The sequence below is a fragment of the Camelus bactrianus genome, chromosome 7, assembly GCF_048773025.1.
Source record: "Camelus bactrianus isolate YW-2024 breed Bactrian camel chromosome 7, ASM4877302v1, whole genome shotgun sequence".
Taxonomy (NCBI): Eukaryota; Metazoa; Chordata; class Mammalia; order Artiodactyla; family Camelidae; genus Camelus; species Camelus bactrianus.
In genome coordinates, this window is record NC_133545.1 from 14153672 (window position 1) to 14180716 (window position 27045).

The 27045-nt window shown below is 41.3% G+C and overlaps 1 protein-coding gene across 3 annotated transcripts in view; it reads left to right on the plus strand.

Moving 5' to 3' along the window:
- Positions 1 to 13742: 13742 nt before the first annotated feature.
- Positions 13743 to 27045, plus strand: part of DGKI (diacylglycerol kinase iota) — a 396321-nt gene continuing 383018 nt past the window's right edge. Inside the window, exons 1-3 of one of the 3 annotated variants that reach the window (XM_074366970.1) lie at positions 13743 to 13851; positions 17004 to 17107; positions 17604 to 18889. In XM_074366970.1, the coding sequence (XP_074223071.1) occupies positions 18474 to 18889 (416 nt within the window). In that variant the 5' untranslated portion in view covers positions 13743 to 13851; positions 17004 to 17107; positions 17604 to 18473. Of the gene's footprint in view, positions 13852 to 15981; positions 18890 to 27045 lie in introns of those variants that run through there. The other 2 variants (XM_074366972.1, XM_074366971.1) reach the window with 2 other exon arrangements.

Sequence of the window (27045 nt, forward strand, 5' to 3'; positions counted from 1 at the left end):
ATTTTGCTGTTGAGAAAAGCAGTTTTTCTAGTTCTTAATTATCTGAAGGTAATCTGGCCTTTTCTTCTGGTTACTTTATGATCTTCTTTGTCTAATAATAAACTCAATGCTGTATTTATTGATCTTGCTTCAGATTCATTGTGTTTCCTTAAACTGAGGACTGGTATGTTTCACCTCTTTTGGAAATTCTCTGCCATTGTCTTTTCAAATATTGCGTCTTCTTTTCCCTCTATTAACTCCATATGGAATTCTGACTACTCTTATTCCAGACCTTATTTTATCTGCAATACTTAACTCATATTTGTCTTCTTTTGGGTATCACTTTATATTTATTTTCCAAGTTAATAGATCTCCTTGCAGTTCTGTCTAATCCACTGTGCTACAGATTGTGTTCTCTGGAAGCAGATACTAGAATTGAATTTGGGGTATGAACTGTTATTAGGGATCAAAACCTGTGAAAGGAAAATGAAAGAAGCAGGACTAGGTGGAGAAAAAGAGAAAATGAGAATGGAGTCCAGAAAAATCCTTGGTTAATCCATGCAGACTGCTCCAGGGACCTTGGGAAAGGCAGCTTTCAGCATCTGAGACAAACTCTGAAAGAGGTGACAGCTGGAGGCTGTCTGATGACCAAACTCCTTGCAGTTGTATGAGCCCTTCCTTGAAGGGGAATCTTAATGGCACATCTTTGAGTCTATCGTGGTTGTTTAATCTGCCTACAACATTTCTAATTTCAATTATTATATTTTCCTGAAGCTCTTGGTTTTTAAGAAAATGCCTAGTTGTTTTGTCACTTGTCATTACATCAAACTTTCAATATCTTCTTTGATTTTTTGAACATATTAAACATAATTATTTTATATTCTGTACTAATATTTCCCCAATCTGAATTGTTTGCAGGATGGTTCTGCAGTTTGTTCTTCTGTGGACTCTCACTTATGGTGCCGTACCTCTTTATGGGTTTTGTGATATTTGATTGTGAACTCATCTTCTTTGCAACTTTATCTGTGGAAATTCAGTGAGGCCTTGATTTACACTGTGTTCCTCCAAAGAAAACCTGCTTTTATTTCACCAGGTGCCAAGACTTTACCTACCTAGCACTACTTTGAACTACCTTTTCAGTTAGGGTTCAGATTATTAACTATGTTCATTTAATTAGTATGAATTCTGACCCCAAACCTACACAAATGTGGTGAGAAACTTCCTGAAAGATTTTCTTTTTCTTCTTCCTTATCTTCCTCTTCTATCACCTCCTCCTCTTCCTGCCCCACCCTCTTCCTTCTTCTTTACTGTTTAACTGCTCACTGAGCATCCAACTTCCTCTGTGGTGTGGATTTTTTCTAGATCTCCCACTGTAGATGCAATACTTCAGGGATTTTGACTGTTCATGGGTCTTCGATCCAACTTATCACCCTACTTAAGCTTAACCTCCTATTCCCCAACTCCACAGCCCTTTCAACATCCATTCTAGTTAACAAGGGATCAGCTTAATGAATGATTTTAATGGATAATCAGATATTCATTAAAAATGTTATTTATATTTTATCTAGAACTGTAGGAGATCTATACCCAGGGAGATGTCTTTGGACAGCTAGTCCACCATATTGCCAGGAGTTAAGTTGATTAGCTGTGTAGCCTTGCAAATCTCTCAAACATTCTAGCCCTCAGTTTTGCCATCTATAGAATGCAGGGTCAACACTGGTTGATTTGTGGGGCCTTTCCAACCCTAATATCCTGTAATCCTAGATATATAAGTCCTTTATTTCAGGCAGACCTTGGAGATATTGTAGGTTCTGTTCCAGACCACAGCAATAAAGCGAATATTACAATAAAGGGAGTCACATGAATGTTTGAGTTTCCCAATGCATATAAAAGTTATGTTCACACTATACTGTAATCTGTTAAGTATACAATAGCATTGTCTAAAAAATGTACATGCCTTAGTTAAAAAATACTTTACTGCTAAAAAATGCCTTCAGTGAGTCATAGTAGTAATATAAAATCAAAGAAAGATCACTGATGACAGATGATCATAACAAAGACAATGATACTGAAAAAGTTTGAAATTTTATGAGAATCACCAAAATGTGACCCAGAGACACTAAGTGAGCAAGTGCTGTTGGAAAAATAGTGCCAGGAGACTTGGTCCACACAGGGTTACCACAAGCCTTCAATTTGTGAAAAACGCAGTATCTGTGAAGCACAGTAAAATGAGGTCTGCCTGTGTGTGGAACAGATTTGTCTTCAAAAGGCAATATTAGAACCCACGTACAGAATTGGAAAAGAGGAAATGTGTAGCTCAGCTTAAGGAATCATAGATGAAGCAAGTGGTTCTATAATGGGTTCTGCCCAGAGATATACTACATCTGAGAGTTATTTAGGGCAGAGATCCTGGAGCCAGACAGTCAGGGTTCAAACTCCTGACCCTGCAATGCACTACCTTTGTTGTCCCAGGCAAGTCTCTTAACCTCTCTGCTTCAGCTCCTCCCTCTGCAATATGGGGACAAAAATACTACCTACCTAACAGATTACTATGGATATAGAGTGAGTTAAGAGAAGTAACATGTTAATAATTGTCACACAATGTTCACGACTTAAGTGTTAGTTATTATTGCTGTGTATATAAAGTTTTTAGAGATTCCTCACAGTGTAGAAGTGGAACCGTAACCATAATTTTAAACTTTCTATGAATTTCCACTGTTGCAACAAAACTTTCCATAATGACCCTGCCCACCCCACAGCAACCTCTCCCCTCTGGAAACTACTATAACACCCTTTGTTTATGCTGCAAGGGCCTTGGGGAACCATGCCACTTCATCAGGTACCAACAATCACTTCATGGCCACTGCCCAGATTCTTGTGCCCAGGAGGAACCAACAAGCTTCCAGATCGCTGGTTCTCAAACCCGGTTGTATGTTAGATCTGCCTAGGAAGTTTTTCTTGAAATATTGATGCCTGGGCTTCATTCCAAGAGAGTCTGAGTAATTTGGTCTGGGATAAAGTTCAGCCATCAGTATTTATTACATACTGCCACTGAGACATTCACATTTTGAAACTTGCAAACATTCCTATCCAGCTTCATGGCTGTATATGTGCAACAGAATAGACAGGTAGGGAGGTGGAAAGTATTCGTGGGATTTTCTTGTTTTGTTTTGTTTTTTGCAAGGAAAAATGATTAGCTGAATAGATAGGTGGGTGGCATAAGACAAGCACCAGGAAATGAAAATAGGTATGTGAAATTGTGGGTGGAAGAGAAAACGAGAGAGAAACCAATAAATTACCTAGAGGTACCAAGAATTCTTCAAAACTAATGTAACATTTCCCCGGCATTTTCTCAAACTTCAGGTTAGATGAATGCCCTAGGGGATTTGAGGGCTATGGTGACTTGAATGCAGATTTCAGACTCCCCAGTCTTTCTGCTTTTTGCATGGGCAACTCAACCACTAAAGTAACTGTGGCCAAACGTTGAAAATTGGACAGTCCATATGGGACCACCCCCCAAATTAGGAAGCTGGTGGACAGCCCAGAGAGCTATAACAGAAACGATGGTCTCCAAACCAGAAAGCTGCAAAAGAGGCCCGCCATCTGCGTAGCTGCTTTGAGCAACCAGCTGGCTGAGCCAATGGACCTTTTCGGAGCAGAGGATTTTTTCTGGCTGGGAGAGAGGCTGCTCGATCAATTTATCACTAGCCATTCAAGGAGACAGAGATGTTTGAAAAAGGGGCTCCATGGGCAGAAGACCTAAGCAGACATTTCTCCAATGAAGACATACAGACGCCCAATAAGCACATGAGAAGATGCTTAATATTGCTGATTATTAGAGAAATGAAAATCAAAACTACAATCAGGTATCACCTCATACAGGTCAGAATGGCCATCATTTAAAAGTCCACAAATGATAAATGCTGGAGAAACTATGGAGAAAAGGAAACCCTCCTACACTGTTGGTGGGAATGTAATTTGGTGCAACCACTATGGAAAACAGTATGATGATTCCTTAAAAAACTAAAAATAGACTTACCATATGATCCAGCAATTCCACTCCTGTGCATATATCCAGAGAAAACTCTAATTTGAAAAGACACATGCACCTCAGTGTTCATAGCAGCAACTATTTGCAATAGCCAAGACACGGAAGCAACCTAAATGTCCACCAACAGATGACTGGATAAAGGAATTGTGGTGCATTTATGCAATGGAATACTACTCAGCCATAAAAAGAATGAAATAATACAATTTGCCACAACATGGATGGATCTAGAGATTATCATACTAGGTGAAGTATGTCAGTCAGAGAAAGGCAAATACCGTATCACTTATATATGGAATCTAAAAAAATGACACAAATAAATTTATTTACAAAACAGAAAGAGACTTACAGACATAGAAAACAATGGCTTTATGGTTACCAAAGGGAAAAGGGTGAAGAGGGATAACTTAGGAGTTTGGAATTTGCAGATAAAAACTGCTATACATAAAGAATAAATAACAAGGTCCTACTGTTTAGCACGGGGAGCTATATTCAGTATCTTGTAAGAACCTGTAAAGAAAAAGAATATATATATATGTATATATATATATATATGTATAGCTGAATCACTATGCTGTACTCCAGAAACTAAGACAACATTGTAAATCAACTATACTTCAATTAAAAAAAAAAAAAGAAAAAGGAACTTCAGGCTGAATAATATGGAAGAACTGAAGACAACGTTAATACAAATATAATGAGAACAATTAAGGTTATTTGCTTAAAGAACAAATTAGAGTTTCTGGAATCAAAAGAAATTCTGAATTTAAAAATTTATTAGAGGAATACAGAAAGTTTGTTTTCTTTCCCTTTGTCCCTTGACAAATCTACTGACATTCCCACAAGATAGTAACTGAGTTGGTCATTAGCCATTAGCTTTATCCTTTTCAGACTCAAAGAACATTTCCAATTAATATCATTTTCCCCATTTTTTTTAAGTAGTCTTCATTACTTGCCTCTGAACGCTCTTAAGTCTGTCCATATCTTCTTTTAAAGAGTAATGACAATTTAAACAGCACAGTGGAGCTAATGTGTTCAGTGTGATTACAGATCCCTACAGGAGGGCAGAAGCTCCCACCTCATCACCTGCCAGAATAATACTCAAAGCAAATTGCAAAGTCCTTTTGGCAACTGCAGGGCTGTGGGGAACAAACACATCTCTTTTTGTATGAGTTACAACTTTCTGCATAATGTGTTCTCTCTTCCTCCTTCCTACTTCCTCCCATCTCAAAGCATTCTTCCAGAGTGGTTTTAATAGTAGTGTTTCTGTTATTGTTATTTAATGTTTATTGAGTGATGGAGCAGGAAACACATCAGTGAACTCCTGACTACCAGAGAGCAGTTACCCATTAGCTTTGATGAAGTGAACTTTTGGAAATAGTTCAACATTCAGATTGGCAAACATGCTCATGAAATTACTTTCTGAGACAGAAAAACATCAGAAGAATCCATATCTATTCCTGAGGGAAAGAGAATACGTTGGTATCTTTAAGAAGTTCTGCGGTTCTACCCTTTGAAAGCATTCTTGATGCCATCCCTCTTTCTTCTCTGATGCTGATCACCATCTAGAGGGGTAGGGAAGAAGAGGAGAAGGAAGGAGAAGATAAAGAGAGATGGGAGAGAAAAAAACAATTGAATAGTAAGGGCATTATTCAGGTTGCTTCAGGACAGCAAAATATATGGTAAGGTGGCAGGTACCTCAACCCTCTTGTCTTCCCCTCATTCATGGTTATTAGATTCTTGGGGTGAGAAAGAATCTTAGGTGATTTCTATTTCAACTCTTTTATTTTGTAAATAAGGTGACTAAATATTAGGGAAGTTAGGTGACTCCCCTAAGGTCACACATCTACTTGAGATAAAGAGGGAGCAAACAGGGCTCTTTCTCATCCAGCATCTTTCCACTGCAGACTCCTTCCGCAAAAGGCTCTGGTGATGGAAGGTTTGGTGTGGATTTTTCCATACTTGTCATTCTTGTCCAGTTCCCATTTTCTAGCTTAGAGTTCTAACTGAATGGAAATCAATAAGTTTGAGTGCTCAGATGGTATGGTCTGAATGCAGGTTGTAGATGGAACACTACCCATGGTGAGCCAACAGAACATCTCTTCATGGCCTACACATGGACTGAACCCATTTCCTGGGCTGAATAATAATATCTTTTTTTTTTTTTTTGGTAGAGTTGTGTTACAGTGTTGTGTTAGCTTCTGGTGTACAGCATAGTGATTCAGTCATCCATATATATATATATATATATTCTTTTTCATATTCTTTTTTATTACATGTTGCTACAAGCCATTGAGTATAGTTCCCTGTGCTATACAGTAAGACATTGTTGTTTATCTATTCTGTACATAGTAGCTTATATCTGCGAATCCAAACTCCCAATTTATCCCTCCCTCCTCTTTCTCCCCCTGGTAACCATAAGTTTGTTTCCTATGTCTGTGAGTCTCTGTTTTGTAAATAGGTTCACTTGTATCATTTTTTTCAATTCCACATAAAATTGATATATGGTATTGTCTATGTCTGACTTACTTCATTTAGTATGATAATCTCTAGGTCCATCTATGTTGCTGCAAATAGCATTATTTCATAATTTTTATGGCTGAGTAGTATCGCATTGTATAGATATATCACAACTTCTTCAACCAATCATCTATTGATGGACATTTAGGTTGCTTCCTTGTCTTGGTTATTGTAAATTGTGCTGCTGTGAACATTGGGGTGCATGTATCTTTCCAAATTAGAGTTTTCTCCAGATTTATGCCCAGGAGTGGGATTGCTGGATCACATGGTAAGTTTATGTTTAGTTTTTAAAGGAATATCTGTACTGTTTTCCATAGTGGTTACACCAAACTACATTCCCACCAAACAGTGTAGGAGGGTTCCCTCTTCTCCACATCCTCTCCAGTATTTATTGTCTGTGGACTTTTTAATGATGGCCATTCTGACTGGTGTGAGGTAATAACCTCATTGTAGTTTGGATTTTCAATTCTCTGATAATTAGCAATATTGAGTATCTTTTCATGTGCCAGTTGGCCATCTGTATGTCTTCATTGGAGAAATGTCTGTTTAGGTCTTCTGTCCATTTTTTGATTGAGTTGTTTGTTTTGTTGTTATTGAGTAGTATGAGCTGTTTGTGTATTCTGGAAGTTGCTTTGTTTATAAACTTGTCAGTCACATCTTTTGCAAATATTTTCTCCCAGTCTGTAGGTTCTCTTTTTGTTTTGTTTATGGTTTCCTTTGCTGTGTAATATAATACTTTCTTTAACTCAATACATTGATTGGTACCTATTATAAACCTTAAACTTACACAATATTATAGGTCAATTATATCTCAATAACTCGGAAAAAATTAATTGACTGGTACAGACTACAAAGGAGTAAATATTCAGGGAACCTTAATCAATTAGTTCAGCAACCTCTAAAGCAAGCAAACAACTGGTCAATTATAATTTGGGCATAGTTTTATTGGGTTCTATAGGAGAAGACATACAACCATAGAACTTACTGTGTTTAAGTTGCTGACACTGATCAGAGATATATAGGAAACAATGAAATACTTTATAACATTAAGCAGATACTAAGGGAAGTGTGCTGCAGAGTAATGTTTCTCAACTGATCCCAAGAACCTAGGTCTTCTGTCATTTATCTTCAAAGTTAATTTTTTTGATTTGTTTTCATTTATATGGTTGTCTAAAAATTCACACATGTCAGTTCTGCATGGCCTGGATTATCTCTCATTACTAAATGACCTGGAATTTACACTGATCACCAAGTAGCACTGCTTTGTGACTGTGGGCTAATGAGTAAAGGATAGAGATGAAATTATTATGTATATGATGCCTTTGTGCTAAGAAAGGCCGAGTGCCATTAGGACAGGCTATGTGAGCAAGGGCTACAGTAACTGCAGCACAGAAATATGATCAGAGAGCTGAATAGTTTCCAACACCCATCTCAAGAGCCTGCTCTGGCGCAAACAAGACCATATTACTGTTGAGGGTGATGATTCAATCTGAGGCAAACAATGTTATCTATCATACATAAATACTGTGATTTAGAATATTTGAAAATCATTTGGGTTTTTTTTGTTGTGTAACTAATATAAAGATTTCTGTCTTGTTTTGCAAAACATTAAAATTATCATTGAAAGGACTTAAATAAATCTGTGGGAGTCTATAAGATTCTTTTTTCCCTTTAAGAGAGTTCAGTATATGAGTGAGATTAAGAAACAGTAGTATAAACTATGAGTTGAATAGGAGTTCAAAGAAAGGTAACAGAAGCTGCTTTCACACCCCTTGGACAGCAGAAGCAATTTTGGGCAAGGAAGGTTAAATCACACACTCCAATTAAAGATGCGATTTACTTGGAGCAAAAGGGGAAATGCCCATGTTCTCATGTGCAGCTCCATAATGGTGGTCTGGCCTGGATGACTTGCAGACTGTACTGGGCTCTCAAGAGGGACTGTGAGTTATAACAAAATCAGACCCCTGAGCACTCTGTTTTGCTGCAAGCAAAGTCTGGTCCTAAGAGCATAAGCATTTGTCCTCAGGGAACTTTTCTCATTCCAATCAGCATCATCTCAGGGAGGCAGAAAATGGAAAACTCTTTGGCAAGAAATTCCACTCTGAAATTCTGCATTATCTTTGATTAATAAAGAGCAAAGAGCAAAGCAAAGCTCCAACGTCCCAAACTCTGGTGCAGGGATTGGCATCTTACCTTAGATGCTCCATAAAGAAATTATTTCTTCCTTTGCCTTGCAAGTGCCCCTACCTGGCACCTACTCACTTGGATTCATCTTCTTAGGAGAATTTATTTTCCTTGCTCATGGTCTGAGACTTAAAGTCAAGTCAGATTCAATAATTTGTGGTCTCAGCATAAATTTATTTTAATTTTTCCCCCAAACATATTTTTTAACCCCTTGTTTCAGAGGACTTTCATAAGTATTTTTAAAAATGTTATTGTGGTAAAATATATATATATATATATACATATACATATATAACACAGCACCCTTGTTGAAAATCACTTGATCATGTATGTGAAGGTCTACTTCTGAGCCTTTTTTCTATTCCATTGGTTTAAATGTCTGCCTTTATGCCAGTCCTACACTCTTTTGGTTACCATAGCTTTGTAATGAGCTTTGGAATTAGAAAGTGTGAGATCTCCAACTTTGTTTTTCTTCTTCAAAATTGTTTTGACTATTCTTTAAATGTTTGATAGAATTCACCAGTGAAGCCATCTGGTCCTGGGCTTTTCTTTGTTGAGAATATTTTGATTATCAGTGCATCTCATTACTAGTTATAGATCTGATCAGATTTTCTATTTCTTCGTGATTCAGTCTTGGCAAATAAAACAAGTATTCTTGATTTGACCTCTCTCTTGCATAATTTGTGTTTAATTAACAGGAATCTGATATACTAGATATGGAAATTTTAAGCAACAATTTATGGCATATAGATAAGACCATGTTAAATTTCATTGGGTTCTTTGTTTTATTAGAAATTGCTTAAAATTTCTAGAATTACTTGTTGGTTTCAATTTTGATTCGACCACTTCCCTCAACATCCATAATTCATTTGTTCAATACTTCTGGCTCTATCTCAGTAATATCTCCCAGATATTTATTCCTCTTCCCAGCCCACTGCCACTGCCTTAGTTTAAGCCCTTGCTATTTCTTGCACAAAGTATTCCAATAACCTCATAACTTGCCTTTCTGCCTCTCCCTGTCTAGATTTGTCCTTCACACCTTGATAGAATTCTAAAATTTGTATTTAATTATACCATTTTCCTACCTAGGAACAATCTGTGCTTTTTATTTGCCTATTCCACGAAGTTCAAAATCCTCAGACTAGAATAGGATTTCTCAAAGTATAACTTACCCTCCTAGCCTCATCTACCTCCCACTTCTCCCTTGCCCCTCCATTCTAAGTCCATGTTATATCAAAGTATTTGTCATTTTTCAGCACATCTGGTTCTTTTTATTTTTCTGTGCTTTTGCAGTGTGCTATTTCTGGATGGTGAAATTCCACTCAAATCTTCAGAAGTAAGGCAAAAGCCACTTCTTCACTGTGTTCCTCAGACATCAAATGTTATGTCCTCCAAGATTATACTCCAAAGCATTTAGAATCTAGTAGGACATAAGCACTTACGTCAATATATCTTATAATTATTATCCTGTTGTTCACCCCCCAAGACTCTGATCCTTGACTGTAGTGTACTCCCCAACTTGTCTTTGAATACAATGCCTAACAGTATAGTCCAACAGAGTAGCTACCTAATAAATGCTTATTTAATGAATAATATTTATTCTGAGGAATGAATAACATTAAAGAAGACCTGGACACCACTCATTGCTCTCCATTAACTACCTATGTGACCGTTGGTGAGTCACTTAACTTCTCTAGCTCTCAGTTTCTTCATTTATGATACGAAAGTTGGGGAAAGATAATCTCCCAAATTCCTCCCAGCTCTGATATCTTATTATTGCTGTTTTTATTTGTGAAAAATATAATTCTAATAATTCAGATAACTTCATTGCTCATGACACGCAAGGAAAATGAAAACAAAATCAAATTTCTTTTGACTCCACGTTTCATGTTCATTCTTAGGAACAACCATCCTAGTCTTAATGATCTTTCCCAATAGTATAAAAATTCACCTCTTTGCTGAATTAAAATGTTTTATACCATTTATTTAAATTAAATATCTCTGTTTATATTCCCAGTGATTCTAAATCAAAAGTTTATGATACTTCTGTTTCTGGTAGAGGTATGGAAAGATATTTTTGAAAGAACATAGTATTTAATAAAATAATATTTATCATCTAAAATATCTTAAAATTATTATAACAGTATAAATAATTTTGAAAAAATTAAGTCATTTCAAATCAATTATTTTTCTACTTGTACACTCCTTTTCTGTCTTATATACCCAAATTTTATGTAGTTTCAATGATTATGTTATTCAGCTTTATATCCTAGTGTTTTCATTTAGCACATTATCAGCAATTTGTATGATAATTTGTAGGACCCTTAACTATTATTTTGGGGGTCTGCATAATATTCCTTCAATGGACATTGAAAAATTTACTTACTTATATTCCTATTATTGATCTGTTAGATCACTTCCTCATTATTATAAACAATTCTACAACAAATATTTTCCTTTACTTCTTACCTGGGATTTTTACTTAATATATATTTTCTGAAGTGGGATGATTTGATTAAATAGTAACTTTGTGAATTTCCTAGTTAATTTTGGAAATTATTCACAAAATACAATTCTGGGGGGCTACAGCCCATTCATTTTAGGTTATTATGAATATTTCAATCAATATATTAACTTTTTCTAAATTCACTTTTGCCAACTAAAAGTTAGGAATGCACTTAGCTGCAAGCAAATAAAAAAATCCAGTCAACAGTGGCTTAAACAGATTGGAGTTTAGTGTTCTCTTGTGATAAAAAGTCTAGTGGTAGATGAGCTGTTCTTGACCAGCAACTACTCAAGGAAGTCATCAAGGACCAAGGCCCGTTACACCTGGCTTTTCCATTCTTAGTAAATGATTTTTGTCCTCATGGTTGCAAAATGGCTATTACACGTGGAGGTGGTGAATTGAGGAAGGAAGGGCAAAGGACTGAAGGGGCATATTATCTTTCTGTACTAATAAAACACTCTCCCAGAAGCCCCATCTGGTTATTTTGGCTTAAATATCATTGTCCAGAACCAGGTCACATAGCCACACTTCACTGCAGAGCAGTTTGGGAAAGAGAGTATTTTATCTTTTATATCTCTGTAATCTAGGAAGATGAGGGAGAAAGGGGACATGAATGACTTTTGAGTAAAAATGCTATGAGATCTGCCACATGACTTTCATTCCTTTCAGTAAAAAAAGAGAAAGGAAATGGTTTTCATTTATTATAATTAAACAGTAAAATCTGTCAGGGAATTTACTGAATTGTATCCATCTTTGAATCTGCAGCATCAGCATAGTGCTTATATAGGAGTGGCTCAATAAATGTTAGTAATATGTTGAAAAAGGAAAGATATGATCTCTGGAAATCAGGATGGGTTAATGAAAAAGTCACATTACATTAGCCTCATTTTTTTGAGAGGGTTTCTGGTCTAATACTTTGGGGAAATGCAATAGAAATATAGTAGCAGACATAGCCCCTCAACTGAAATTTGTACACAAATGGAGAAATGTGCATTCAGTAAAAGTTCAACTCAGTGCTTTCATTTGGATTTTAATAACCATATGTTTAGTACCAAGACAGCAGAGAGACAGAGTGAGGTTCTAGTTCTTCTCTGATGAGTCGCTAGTGCCTAGAACAGTGGATACCACATGTAGACGTTCAGTAACAGCCTGTGAAACAAACAGTTGCCAGCCGGGATTGAGGTTTCTAGGACTGAGGTTTCAGTGCATTCTGATCCTGACCTTATCTTTTTCAGGAAGTTTATCGGCAACTTCGCAGTGTATTGCAGATCAGATCTGCTCTTGATAGGGAAGCAAGAGGGCTTGTGAATGCAATGAATGACAGACTCCAGATCGCTGAGACTCTTGGATGGGGAATTGACGGTCAGAACACAGCATTAGGAAATTTAATGAAAATAAATGTTAATTCCTTCGAATTGGTGGGCCCGCAAACCTGCTGCTCAAGTACAGGGACGTTGCAAGTTATGTGATTTCTTTGGGGTGTGCCAACAGATTAAGAAATATAAATAAAAAATGAGGAGAACTTTTTGACATAGCCTGTTGAAAATGACTTGGTTGTCTTAGAAAGTAATGACTCCCCATAATTTCAGTTGTTCAGTGCTGACAAGGATCCTGTGAAGTGATCCTGTGGCAGTGCTGTGCATGGATGAAAGGGTGGACTGGATGGTTTTAAGACCCGTTCCATCCTGGAGAAATAAGAATAGCTCTGTTTTAATTTAAATCTAGCTTAGAGACTGCCCGTGCTAATAAATTTCTATCAATTCCTATCATTAGAACCTAAAAGATTTTTCTCCATCTTAATTTAACAGGCTCCCACTGCAACTTTATATTTTGTATGGCAAAAAGCCTGGGAATCTTGGGTTTAACATACAGTCCTCTCCTTCCCTTATTGGCCAGTAAATTTACAAACCCAGCACCTTCCTGACTGGCCCTCTGGTTTTCCTTGTAGGCAAATGAGTGTTAGATAGCAGTTTTTTCATACATTCAATAAACATTTTTTTTGTATACCTACCATATGCCTAGTACCGTTCTGTTAAACACATTAACTAAGAGCTTAAGTTCTAATAAGAGAAGAAAGATAAAGAAGTAAATAGACAACACAATTTAGACAGTGGGAAGTGCTATGAAAAAAATAAAACACACAGTTTTGTGTCAGCTGTGGCTGAGAAGGGCATTTTAGGGAGTGTCAGGGAGGCTTCTCTGAAAAGGTGACATGTGAAGTAGTAAGACCTGAATGAGGAGAAGAAGCAGAGGGCGTAGGAGCCAGTTTATGTGCCCAGTTTAGGGGCCAGAATGGCTTGGCCCCTCCCACCCCCACCCCCCTTGTTTCTTTGTTGCTTAATGGAGAGCCCCCACCATTGACACCGGCATTGCCTCATATCCTACCTCCGCCAGCTCTCTCAGCCTCCCCCAGAGGGCTGGACTCCAGCACCGCCTCCATCGAGATGGTATTGGCAGGAGACTCAACAGCTTGGTGCTCAGGCCCAACTAGTCTCTATTTTTAGAGTTTCCTCCCCTCACTTCCAGGAAGGGCTGAGGAGTCCTGCTGTGCCGCAGGATGCTGGGTTCCCTAGCAGCTGACCTAAGGAGCCACTGATACAACCTGGAAGTAAGGGTGAGTCAATTCCCTGAGAGACAGACTTAAACCCTGAGAGACAGAAGTCAGGAGACAGGAAGAAACTGGCAGAGAAATTCCCCTTCCTCCTGCAGACAGAATGTTCCCAGATACAGTGATGATGTAAGTTCTGTCTGGACGAAGTTCTGGTGACCAGGCAACCAGGTATGTTTATCTGTGAGGATGCAGCCATCTCATACTCACCACTTCGAATTTATTTTCCCTCTTTTTCTACCTTACTTCTCTTTTCCTTTCATAAAGTCCTGGTACTACAATTCTCCATAAAGCCTTGGCTTATAAGCTTTGCCTGAAAATCTGTTTTTTAGGGAACCCACGCAAAAATAACACCATGCAAAAACTTTAGGGTAGAGCCACAGTTTCTGAACTGTGCATGGAGGTGCTCAGGTCTGTGCTATGAATTCACAAGGGTATTGCAAGATATTTTAAAATGTCAGGGGAAACAGTGATATTCAATCTCTTAGACACCATGCAAATTACTAGCTCAAGGTAGTTGACAGTTTCAACGCTGGATCTTGCTACATTTTTTCAGTGACATTATTATCTTGGCAGAGCGGGGTTTTCAGTGCTTGCTCTGATAAAAAGCAGTGCCACGTGAAAATCAGTGTGGAACAGGAAACGGGAGTGGTGGGGTAGAATATGATTCCAAGGTTTGAGAAGTTATGCTGTGCCCATTACTAGCCCGTGAGTAAGTAACTGGGGCTATTTAAGAGTGAAATACAAACATTATTTTTTCTTTTCAATTTATGTGTATCTTTCTTAAACAGCAACTGAAGTTGTTAAGACACACATGCTTATTAAATTGTTAGCACTTGATTATCTAATAAACCTAAATGCTAGGTTTTTCTTTTGGTCTAGAGGTGCCAGGAAAAATAGTTACTAAGATGATGAGGATTCTGTGAACTGAGAAGGTTTGGGAGTTTTGGAGGTCAAGCATTCCAGGCAGTAAAAGAAGCAAGTGTAAATCTTGTAGAGGCAGGAATAAGCTTACACACAGCAGCTCAACTCTGAAAATTTCCCTTTCTTTTTTCCTTTAGTGACAGTATTTTCCAAAGCTCTATTAACCTTAGGTTGGTCTATAAATAACCTAGATCCTAAATGGTGTGTGTGATTGTGGTTTATATGTATTACTTGCTTTCTAAAACAAAACAAAACAAAACAAAACAAAACAAAACAAAACAAAAACATGATTCTGTGTTAGTCCCTGAGAATTCCTGATCACTACATACATTTAAAAAAAAAGTGAGGTATAAAGTCCTCTTTATTACTGGTCTTACAGTTCAATCTTAATTCTAAAATATTTTTTCTTCTTTCTTTAAAGTTTCATGCTTGAAGCCTTTTTTGATCAGGCTTAGAATTCAGGAGATTCAAGTTTGGTGTTTAAGACTGGGCTGATACCTGTTTTAGACTGAATAGTAATTAATAATAGAAAGATGACATAAGGAGCCCACCTAGTGGGGCATGGCTTTGGGTCCAGTGATGGAGAGATTTTCCAGGGAAAGGCTGGGAGCAGAAGCAGCGTGTTTCAATAAACTGAGAGAAGCTCATTTTCTTGTTTATGTATTTAACGTTATTCAGAATCATACAAGAGGCGTTCTAAAACCTGAACTTCAATTTCCTTTCATGTGATTGGAGTGATTTTGACCCATGCTCAAGGATTCCACTTTTTAGATGCAAGGTGACTAAGAAGGTGAATGAAGTGACCACTGGAAAACAAGAAGGAAAATAAATTGTTTTAAAGGATAACTGATATTTTAAGTAACTTCTCAGAAGGCCATCCCACAACAAGAATTCATCTGTCTCATGCTGGAATTATTTGTGTTTCTTAGGTGTAGGTTTCTCTCATTCTCTCTGTCTTAAATTCGAGTGCATGCTCAGATCATTTTTTTAACCCTATTTTCCTTTGTTTAGCAGTCCATCTTTCTTGATACACTCTTTAAACAAACAAATACACACCTGATTGTTCCAGTTGGCTTTCCTGTTAGCCTGGGAGGCAGACTGTCTCCTGGCGGTATGTATTGATTTAATCAGGCAAAACTCAAGATTCTAGCTAAGGCCATTCAACTCTGACCGAGTGTCACTGTTTCCTTATGTATTTTTTCTGAGATACTGTATCTGTAGCTATCCTCTTGTGTGTGTGTGTGTAAATGGTAACATACAAAGTACTCTGAGCCCTGGGGTTTTATAAGTTGTATTTTTGAAATAGTTTTATATTAATATGTATCTGTTTGCCTTCTTCCTCGTAGTGGCTACAGATAATTCCATTATTTGGGTAAATAACACATCAGGTAATTAGTCCTATATTAACAAACATTTAGATTATTTTCAGCCTTAAATTTTTGATACAACCACAAGTATATCAGATAAATTCCTAGAAGCGTAACTGCTAGATTAATTAGATTGGCATTTCAAATATTGGTCGAGATTTCCAAATTTCTGAATCAGAGAGACTATACCAAACTACACCAACAATTTGAGAAAAATGTTGGTTTTCCTAACCCCTCACGAATACCACTGTTTTCAAATTATTTATTCTTAAAAATGGCATCTTATAGTTTAAAATCGATTTTGTTTAGAAACAAGTGAATTTGAGCATATGTTTATATGTTCAAAATTTGTATTTCCTTTCTAAGTCAATGAATACTTAATGATCGCCTACTATATGCACAATTGTTATACTGGAGATATGGTGGTAAAGAACATATAGCCTCCACATACATGTGGGAGAAACAGACAAGTGACCAACAGTTACAATGGTCAGTTTAGTATAATGTGCTGAACAGATACCTGCTGCAAGTATACCCATCAAGTCCAGAAGGATATCAATGGAAGCTTGTGGGGGGAGAGGGGAGACATGGAAATTGTAATCCGATGGTGGTGTAGTAGTTAGTCAGGCTAGTATTAGGGATGAGAGGAGCAAGGAAAAGGAGGTAGTGGACCCATGCATGCAAAGATGGGAGCAGAGAGGGGAGAGAGCATCTGGGACTTGTACATAGTCCAGTTCAGAGCAGCACTCTCAGGATGGTATGGAGGGGAAGTGGCAAGGCTGGTACACCACCCACTAACGTGGCCTTGAAAATCAATTAAGAGGTTGTTTGAACTTTGCCCTAATGACAATATGATGTAATTGGAAGACTTTCAGGTAGAGGATAACTTACCAGAAATATCTTGGAGGTCGAGCTAGAGAATTGACTGGAAGAGGTACGAGGAGCAGTTAGGAAGCTGTCTGGTAATTCAGGTAAGATAACATTTCCTTGGTATTAGCCACACACTAGATATTCTTGTATCTGTAATAAGCCCTGACCATTGGCTTATTATAAGGTACATATGAAGAGAGTTACAGAATGTGAGTTGGGAGAGATCTGAGGTATTTTGTTCAATCTCCTAATTCTAGTCATGAGAAAATAAAGGGGGTAAAAAAAAAAAAAAACCAAAGCAACTAGTTTGGGGTCGTGCAACACCGACCTGAAATTCTTCACTGGTCTGGTTCTCTCCTGGCACGTCTTTGGACGCATCTATCTTGGTTACTACACTTAGCCTTAAGTATGAATCTTAATCGTGTTGGTTGACAGCAGTAATTCTTGAGTGGAAATTCCTAATTTGGAAAACTGTCTCACACTTTGTAGCACATCATTCAAACCTCACAGAGTTTTTTATAATCTGAGAAACAAAACCAGAAGTCCGGTGGACAATTAAATCTGCAGATACTGACTGCAAGTTTATTTGTGTTTCAGCAGTGGGGTCCGGAGAGGTTGGAAGCCCCTCCTCGGGCGAGCTCGTCCTCTCCTCCCTGCTGTGACGCGGCAGCAGCACCCAGCAATCGCGTCCTCACTCTGCCTCCTGGATTCTCCAGTCTTTCTACTTCACTGAGGGGCCTTGTGATCCGGTTCAATCTATTATAAGCTGTTTAGAAAGCGCCTTTTATGTGTAAGGAAGGCGCTGGGCTGGAGGATTCAGGGATACAGAGGCCCCTGAGAGAGGAGGAAGGCGCTTCTCCCGCATCCTAAACTTGACCTCCTCCTCACCCCTTAATATACCCTGCGCACGAACTGTCTCCCAGGTTCGCTCCGACCACGCTCCCGCTGCATTCCCCTCCTTTCCCGCGTAGGGAGGATTTTGCCAGGCTCCAGCTCTGCATGGCCGGGGAGCTGTGGTGGGGAAAACGCTGCCCCGGGCATCCGGCATCAGGGTACAGGGACCAAGGTGGGCGGTATGGCTCCCGGGCGGGTCGCCTGGGCAGTGCACCTCTTCCTTCCTGGTCTCGACTTCCTCGTGTATTAATCGGGGCGCGGCACGCTTTCCTCTGAGTTTCCCTCTGGCGCTCTCCTCTCCTGCTGCCTGTGTCCGCGCCCAGCGCCCCCAGCCCGGCGGCTCCACATCCCTTCCCTTCTGTCCACCTCTCTGGCGACCTGGCGCCTCAAGGCAGAGTTCAGGTTTGTCCCTGGCTCGTGCTCTCGATTTAGGAAAAGGCCAGGGGGGCGGGAGGGCGCGGGTTTGCAGGCGGGAGGGAGAGGGGAGACGGAGGGAGGTGGCCTCTGATTGGTCAGGGAGGGGGAGTGGAGGCACGGAGTTTCCCACAATGCCCCGGTGCGGGGACGCCGCGGATGGATGCTGCGGGAAGGGGCTGCCATTTGTCGCCCCTGCCAGCCGCGCGCGGACCTGCTCGCCCTCCTGTGGTCCCGGCCGCCGTCAGCGCCGTCCGCCGGCTCGGCCTCTGCAGCGGCGCCGCCTCGGCTCCCTCCGCGGCCGCCGGAGCGGTCGCCATGAACCCCAGCTCCTCGGCGGGAGAGGAGAAGGGGGCGACGGGCGGCAGCAGCGGCAGCGGAAGCGGCGCCGGGAGCTGCTGCCTGGGCGCCGAGGGCGGCGCGGACCCGAGGGGCGCTGGAGCAGCGGCGGCGGCAGCGGCGGCGGCGGGGGCTGCTGCCCTGGACGAGCCTGCGACCGCGGGCCCGAAGGAGAAGGACGAGGCGCTGGAGGAGAAGCTGAGGAACTTAACTTTCCGGAAGCAGGTCTCGTACAGGTAGGCGCGCGAGCCCAGGCAGCCCGGAGACAGGTGCCGCCGCGGGGCGCGAGAGCCGCTCCGCGCCGTCGGAGAGGCGCTTCCACAGACTCGGGGGCACCTGGCTGGCTCTGAGACTCTCTCTTTCACTCTCTTCCTCTTTCCCTCCCTCCCCCTCTCTCTGCTTCTCCCCCATCCCCCTTTGTGGGGATGTATATTCACTTCTTATCCCTTCATTCTGGGCTGAAGGGAAGCTACGTGCGCCTGGTGTTCCCCCTCCCCCCGCCCCAGCAGGAGACAAGCCTGGGTCCCTGAGGTCAGAACAACAATAAAAATGCGTGCGGGGTCGGGGGAAAAGGGAGGGCACATACAGAGACGCCAGGTTTTCTTGAGAGAAGTCCTCAAAGTTGTCCCTAAGTCGGTGTCACCCTCGATCACTCCCCCTGCCTTCCAGATTTCACTGGATGAACCTTTGGTACTAACTTGAGTGCTTCAGAGCAAAGGCAGGCAGGAAGAACAGCGCTATATCCTGAAGAGAAATCCTTACGGAAGTTAGACCTGCATCGAAATCCCCCATTAGGGAAGAGTCGTTGTGAATCCGTGTCTGTAGATACGCAGGAGGCTGAGGTGCAGGGGGATCGGGTCACACGTACACGTGCCCTCTCCCTCTCTCCCGGGTGTGCCCAGAAAGATTTCTTGGGGAGCCTGCTGGCAAGCAAGGAGTGAGGGTGAGAATGGGGCCATGCTTGCCCCTGGGATGGACATAGTTGCAAGACAAGGACAGTGTGGGATGAATGACCACCAAATGACGATAAAGGACTACCCCGAATTGTGTCAGGATTCAAAAATGAGAAATGAGGATTCAGTGGGTTCTCTGCTCCCCCCTACCCCTCATCCTCAGGCAAGAATAAAGATACTGACAGGTTTGAAGAGTTTTGGAGACTACCCTTATTGCTTGTTCATTTTAAAAGTTGAGGTGATAAAAAGTGCAAAGATTTGCACTTGCTCAGGCTCAGAGTATTTCTTGAAAAAGGGGTCAGTAAAAGCATTCCTGTGACCCTCCTCCTTTTGAGTTGGCCAAACCCATATAAAGTATTAAGCCTGTCACACCATGTGCTGTTATGTAAGCAAAAGCAGATGACAGAGGTGTGTGGGTTTGTGAGGGTGTGTGTTGTATTTCTGGGGGCGTGTGTGTGAGTCACTGGGATCCCCGTAGGCATGGCCTGGACTGGAGGCCCCGGTCACTAGGGCATGTGTTCTGTGTCTAAGGGGTGGCTTCTGACGACTCCGAAATGGTCTTCCCGGGGAGGGTGTTGCTGCTTCGTCCGCGGTGTGCATTTTGTTCACTGTGCGTTGAGGGAGTTTCCCACCTGACTTGCTCTTTTAAGTTACTCGTGTAGATCAGGACAAAGTGGACCTTTCTCTTTATATTTTTGGTTTCTAAAAATAGACAGGCAGTGGAGAGTAAGGTAACTCTAGGGAGGCATGCTAGGACACAGGCAGCTCTACTTCCTAGTTATGATGGCCTGTCTGGCCCTTCGGGGACCAGGGACCATATTCAGCCTAATTTAGGAGCTGCAAGTTGGACAGGGGTGGGGGTGGCTGGTTACGTGAATCGCATTGTGGGTCTGGGCTCCTGGGCCCGGCAAACAAACGTTCCTGTGTCATTGGTATTCATCAGACTCCTCACTGGCTAGGGCTACAGAGCCAGGGTTTGCAAGGGAAATCATTTCAGCTCTCCTCTTGCAGGGGTCATTCCCAGAGCCTCTGTGTCGGACATGGGTACTGGTGGGGCTGTGGCTTTCTGGATTGCACACTTACACGTGCGTATGTAAGGGTGTACACATACAAATGTGGATGTGGACCCAGACACAGTGTTTTTCTCTAGAGAAATAATAACGTTGCATCTGCCTTACAATCCATAGAGGGGGATCCTACTTTGTGAACATCATTTCCTTTTAAAAAAAGCCTTAACAGTCTCCAAATCAAGAAACTTCCTGCTTCAGCATCACCTCAGGTGGCTGGTTAAAAATGCCCACCACCCCAGGCTCACAAAATCAAAGTCTCTGTGGGTGGGAGTTTGTAACAGGCTCCTCAGGCAATGCACAAACACACTAACAGCTAAGGATTGCTGCTTAGTTTTTTCTCCCAAAGGCTAAAAAATTGATCTTTGAACTCATAAGCCATGCCCAGCCAAACAAGGCCAGGCAGTCCCAAAGTCAGAGGAAAGACAGAAAAGGTAGGGATTTCATCTGGCAAGTGTTTGTCCTGGGCAACCTGGAGAGTGCCTCCGGTGGATGATGATGATGATGATGGTTTTTTTTAGAGTCCACCCCGTCACCATGGCAGCCATTCATGCTGGACTCAGATGTGGCTGGGCCTGGCCATTTCCCTGGTGGGTTAATGAATGATCTATAAGGAAATAGCAGCTTTGACTTGGAGTTTGGCTTTGGCTCCTCAGTGAGGAACTCACCACCTCACTTCTGGGGGGCACCCAGGATGGTGACTGGTGCAAGTTAATGGAGAGGGGTCAGAAGGACTTCACAGAATGGAATCAGGGTTCAGGTAGGGTGTGAAGAATGGCTGCTGTGGAGGGAGGACCATTTGAGGTGGAGAAGAAGAGATTTGCAAGTGGTCAAGAATGTCTTTTGAAGAACATGGATATTTGCAGAGTGACACTTGACAGGAAAGAAGAAGGGGGCTTTGGGGAGAGGGTGTGCGCGTGCGTCTGTGTAGGGGGGTCTCATCTGCTCCTTCTGTTGCTAAGGAACATATAAGCTGGGGTTTAAAAATAAATGAGGAGTGGGTGGGCATATGCAATGACTCCTGTCTTTTTAGGAACCAGAGCCCTTTACAAAAAAACCTTTAAATAACCGTTTCTGGAGGCAGATTATTCATTTTGCTTGACTTTTACTTTGTTAAGTAAAATAAACTCCTTTATATACCCCTCGATTTCCCCTCATTATCTTCTCATTCCTTTTTTGGGAGCCATTTCTCCCATGAGAATTTTTCCTTTATTTCGGATTCTGCTCCCCTAGAGCAGAGAGTCTCTGTAGACCGTGAAGCTGAAGGTTTCAGAAGGCAGTGCAAGTGAGCTGGTACTTTTCTCTTGAAATTACTACTTCCTTTTTCTTTGCAAATTATGGCACTGCAACAGATACATATGTGCCAATGACTCTATAATGTGTAGGAACTGGTTTTTTTAACCACTGTAAGAATTCCCATTTAAGTCAGTAAAAATTAAAAAAAAAATCTTTTAGAAACACACAGGGGAGAGGAAGGAGAAGGCAGCTGATGTTCGTTGTTTTCTGTGTCCAGGGCACTGTGCTGAGTATTACTGTATGCTATGTCTTATTTACTCATCATGACAGTCTTATGATGTGATTATGGTTATTACGATTTTATAGGAAATGAACCTGAGGCTGGAGCTTGGACAGGAGGCAGCATTTAAGCCCAGATCTGATTCTAAATGACATTCTCTTTAGACCACATCATGCTTCCCTAAACCCTCACTTCTGGTTTGAGCTCTTTCCTTGTGTGTCTGTGTTCACATGTTTGTGTGCACTGTGAGCAGTCCTTTCACCTCTTCCGTATGTACCACAGGTCATTATTTGTTACCTCTTGTATACGTTACTCTTCGGACTGTGTTCCTTTGGCTATGTAATTTTAAGGAGCTCCTCTACTCTTTCAGAAACAGAAATGAATATAAATTCATGATCACCAGGAAATGTATTGGTTTTGCTTCTGAGAGCAAAACCACCTACATGACACCTGCCATCTCTACGAACATACCCATGTTTGAGTTTTATACGCCTTTTAATAAAAACTATGCAGGTGTTGTGTAGGTGAACCTAGATCCAGTGAAGAGCTGGCCTGTCTGTGCCTCTTTGAGCCGCACAGAATACATGATGGAGTGTGATTTTGCTTGTAAGGAGGACTGGACAGTTACCATTACCTATGAGGTGTTGATGCCTGTGCTTCAGTTTCTCTCCTTATAAACCATGATGGTAGGACCAGAGCCTCCTTAAAGAGAGTTTTTGGTATGAGATAAAAATAGCAGCAAAGAGCATTGAACTCCTTAGTTTATGCTACGAGGTAAGAAGGGACTGTTATTCTTTACAGGTGGAGAAGCACATGGCATTTCCGTTTTGTGTATTGTCCTGCAATGCAAGACTGTGATTATGGGAAAGACTGTTGGGGTGTTGAAAGCCAAGTGGGAGAGAACGGACATTGTCCTTCCTTGCATGGGAATCAGTAGTGTATGGGGGGAAGTTTTCTTTTGCTGAATGTCAGTGTGCATCATCCTCCTTGGTAAATCAGTTTTATTTATTTTATGTTTTAGTCTGTTTTATGCCTTTGCTTGGTATTTAGAGATTTTAGGATCAGATAAAAACCTTGGTTCTAATTTGATATTTCTTTCCACAGTAATTACTGAGGACTTGGCTAAGTGTAGACTTTCTCAATCGGGGCACACACTAGGCAAGACTGTGCTTGAACCACTGTCCAGAGTACCTAATCTACTCTAATTCATCTTTTGTCAGCTTGGTGTTTACATGGGAGGGTGACAGCTCTGGGTCCTGTGGCACCAGGGGATGAGGACGCTGACGGGGGCTTTGCTGATACTCGTTTCTGCTGTGGCAGCAGCGGCATTGCTTGTAGCGTCAGATTGAGCTGGACTAGAGCTGGCAGTTTGGAACTCTTTACTCTCTAATCTGAGAAGATGAGGACTCTGAATGAGGGCCCAGGTGAGCTGCACCTTCCATGCTTTTCTGGGCTGGGATCTGGGATACCCATTCCTTCCCCAACCTTGAGGTGTCCTTGAAGTGGGTTCAGAGGCACTCACTCTGAGACCAGAAGCATCTGGAAGGACCCTTGTCTACATGTTGGGCTGTGACATTTGCTTTCTCACACGAGTTTGCATTGGAAACGCTGATCCTAATTGGTTTTTTTTCTGAGACCCTGTGGTTGCAGTGAGGATAGTGGTCACTGCATTAAAGCTGGTATGTGAATGGATGACTGAGGGAGGAGGTAAGGAGCAAAGCAAAATCTACGCTGTTAGGTCAATTATGCTCCCTTGAAATTGAAGTTGCTCAGAAGAACTATAAAAATGGACTAATTTGAAATTGTTTAAACTGGTTGGAACTGTTTGAACTATTGGAATCGTTTGAACTGGTTGGAATGTTCTGCGTATTGCAAGGCATAACAAACCAATGCAGTGTAGAAGATTAAAGAAATAAAAACGCCAAGCTATGTCTGTTTGCACATAACGCTCCCATAATTCATTCTGGCTTGTTCTTCAGACAAACTTGTCCTTAGGCTGGAACTCGAAAGGGTCCACTTAACTGTGGTAGGTGAACGGCCTGTCCTTACGTGGTGCTGTCAAACATCTGTGCTAAGACTGAATTGTAATTTTCTGTTCTGGGAATTAGACTAGGATCTGAGCCTGGCGCATTCCAGCTGGTCTTGGGCGTGTTATGTCGCTCCTCTGAGGCTCATCATATTCATCTCTAGAATGGGGTCATAGTGATACCAATCACTCTCCGAGGCTTGTTATGGGAATTGAATGAGTTACTTTAAGTCGAGGGCTCAGCACAGTGCCTTGCACAGAGTTGACTTTAAATGACTTATTATCCCCCGCTAAGTTGTTAGCTCCTTTGAGGACAGAAATTGCACCTTATCATTCGAATCTCTGAATCTTGTTCTTATTGCTCAGTAGGTGTTGGATAAATATTTATTGAATGAATGCATTTAATTGCCTTCTTTAAATAAACTACTGTGTTCTTCATTCCCTGTCCATCGCAACTGGGATTTTTCCTTTCTACTCGGAGAAAGGTCTGCCTTTTTCTCATTTACACCTTGTCCAGCAGCCCAGGACTGTTTCTGTTTACAGCTTCCTTTGTGACTACCTGCATCAGCCATTCAGCCAGCTGTTGGCCGCTGGAGCAGGGTGGCAGAGTCTCTTACTTAACCAGCTATTTGCAGCTTGTCAGAGAAAAGGCCTTAATTTGCCTTCCGAGTGGCACTAATTAGCTCTCCAGCTCTGTCTGTCTCATCCCTTTCCAAGGGGCATCATTGATTTTCTCCTCAGGGAACTTTCTGTTGACATTGCCTTCTGTGAGTAGAACTTGGAAGTGCAGAAAGGTGGCTCCCTCTGTTCCTGGAGTCTGCCCCACCCAGCACCCCGGCCTGGCACCCTGCCAGCCCAGGGTTACACCTCTGGCCTGTGATCTCTATTACCTCACTCAGTCTCTCCTTGCAACTCATCTGATTGACTTTGGTGCAAAAGTTATTTTAGGAAGAATTCCTCAGTCAATTTCATGACTTGAAACCTTTATTTTGTTTTTATCTTGTTTAATAACAAAGTCTTTGAAAAAGTACTGGTTACTTTTTATTCACATGCCACATCAAGCTCTTGAAGAATGGCTGGTGAGCTCCCTGACATCCAGTGTTTGAGACAAGGTAGCATCGGCACTGTTTGGGTAATTTTAGGAAAACATCAAACGGTCAGGTGGGTGTGTGTTGGCTGAGGGAGGGGGCTGTGGTTGGGTAGAGGTGGGAAGAAGGGTCTTTGCAGGTTACTTTTAATGTTCTTTCCTTCCAGCCCTGAGACTTTGTGTGCCTTTGAAATGGAGCAAATCCTGTTTTTTTAGAGGCAACAGCTTTTAGATGTGGACTTCTGTAGTTCTTGTGCCTAATCTCCACGGGTTGTGCTCAAGTGGAGAACCGCCCTTCGATTTTGAGACTCATATATAATACTCTGATAAGGAACCAGTCCCAAGTTAAGCGGAGGGAGGTGGGAAACATTCAAAGCTTAAAACGGTAGTAATGGAAACTGCAGTCAAATCTCATTATTCTTACTCTTCAATTATATGAGAGACAGAGTAGAGTAGTGGTTAAGAGCCCTCGCTCTGAAGCCCTGCCTCCTGGGTTCAGTCCTCTACCTCTGCCTGCTGTGGGGTCATGGGCAGGTTTCTTAACCCCTCAGTGCTGTAGTGTCCCTGTCCAATGATAATGACACTAGCACCTACCTTGTACGATGGCTGGAAGGTTGATACCGATAATGCCCCCATCACAAAGGAAGCGCTATGCATGTGTGTGTTAGGGTGGTGCCATCCATGCTTAAGTCCTGTTAAAGAGCTGATTTCATTTATTATTCTTCAAATCATTAAACAGTCATCAAATGTTGGCAGCTAGTGATAAAATTATTCCAATAATATGAAAATGAGGTAGATATAAGCTTTGGAAACACAACTTACAGGTTTTGGCTCTCATGAAGGTACAGAATAGGTACTTTTCCTTTCACAACTTCTTAAAGAATAGTTCACTTTTACTAGAGGATATGAAGAGGAGAAAGCTGCTTCTGGGTGCTCTGGAAATCGGCTCAGGCAGAAGGCCAAAGTCGGAGAAGATAGGCACAGCGTGCAGCACAATCGGGGAGCAGGGGCCCCCACGGCCCCTGGCCGTCCACACGGTAACTGGCGTCTCGGAGCTTCCCAGTGTCAGGAATAGATAAGTAGATAAAGACAGGGCTTCTAGAACCAGAGTTGTCACCAGGGACCCCAGGACAGAGGCTGTTTCTCTTCTGGCCTGACTCGGTGATGTCTTCTTTGTGTGTGCGGACAGTGGCTGGCTGCCGCGTCCTGGCAATCAGAGGAAAAAGCTTCCTAGGTGCTACCTGTCCTGATTATTTCAGAGACGGAAGGCTCGGCCTTCTGGGATGTTCCGTCCATTATGTCAGCCAGACCAAACAACAGAATTTATCTTTTTTTAAATTTTAGAAGATTATTAGAAATTTGTTGAACAAATAGAACTGGCTCAGGATTGTGAGGTAAGTATCGAGGGAGTAAATCCTTTTTTTTTTTTTTTTTTTTTTTCAAAACCCAAAGAAAAGGCAGTTTGGTTGCTTTTGTGTATCATGTAGCTCTTCAGGAAATAGCCAGAAAATAGACTTCTTGCAAGGGCCCCAGAACATTTTTAAATGTGTCATTCCTTTGTATATAAGCTGTCAACATTCTTTGGGAAAGTAAATTTTTGTTTTAAAAATACTTTCAAAGCAATTTGTTTAAAGATTTAAAAAAAAAAAGGACCTTTCTTAAGCTTAAGTGGAGCAATTGGAAAGGGTTCCATGTTTCACTTCCAGACAAACTTCTGGAACATTCTTCAAACAGAAAGGAGTG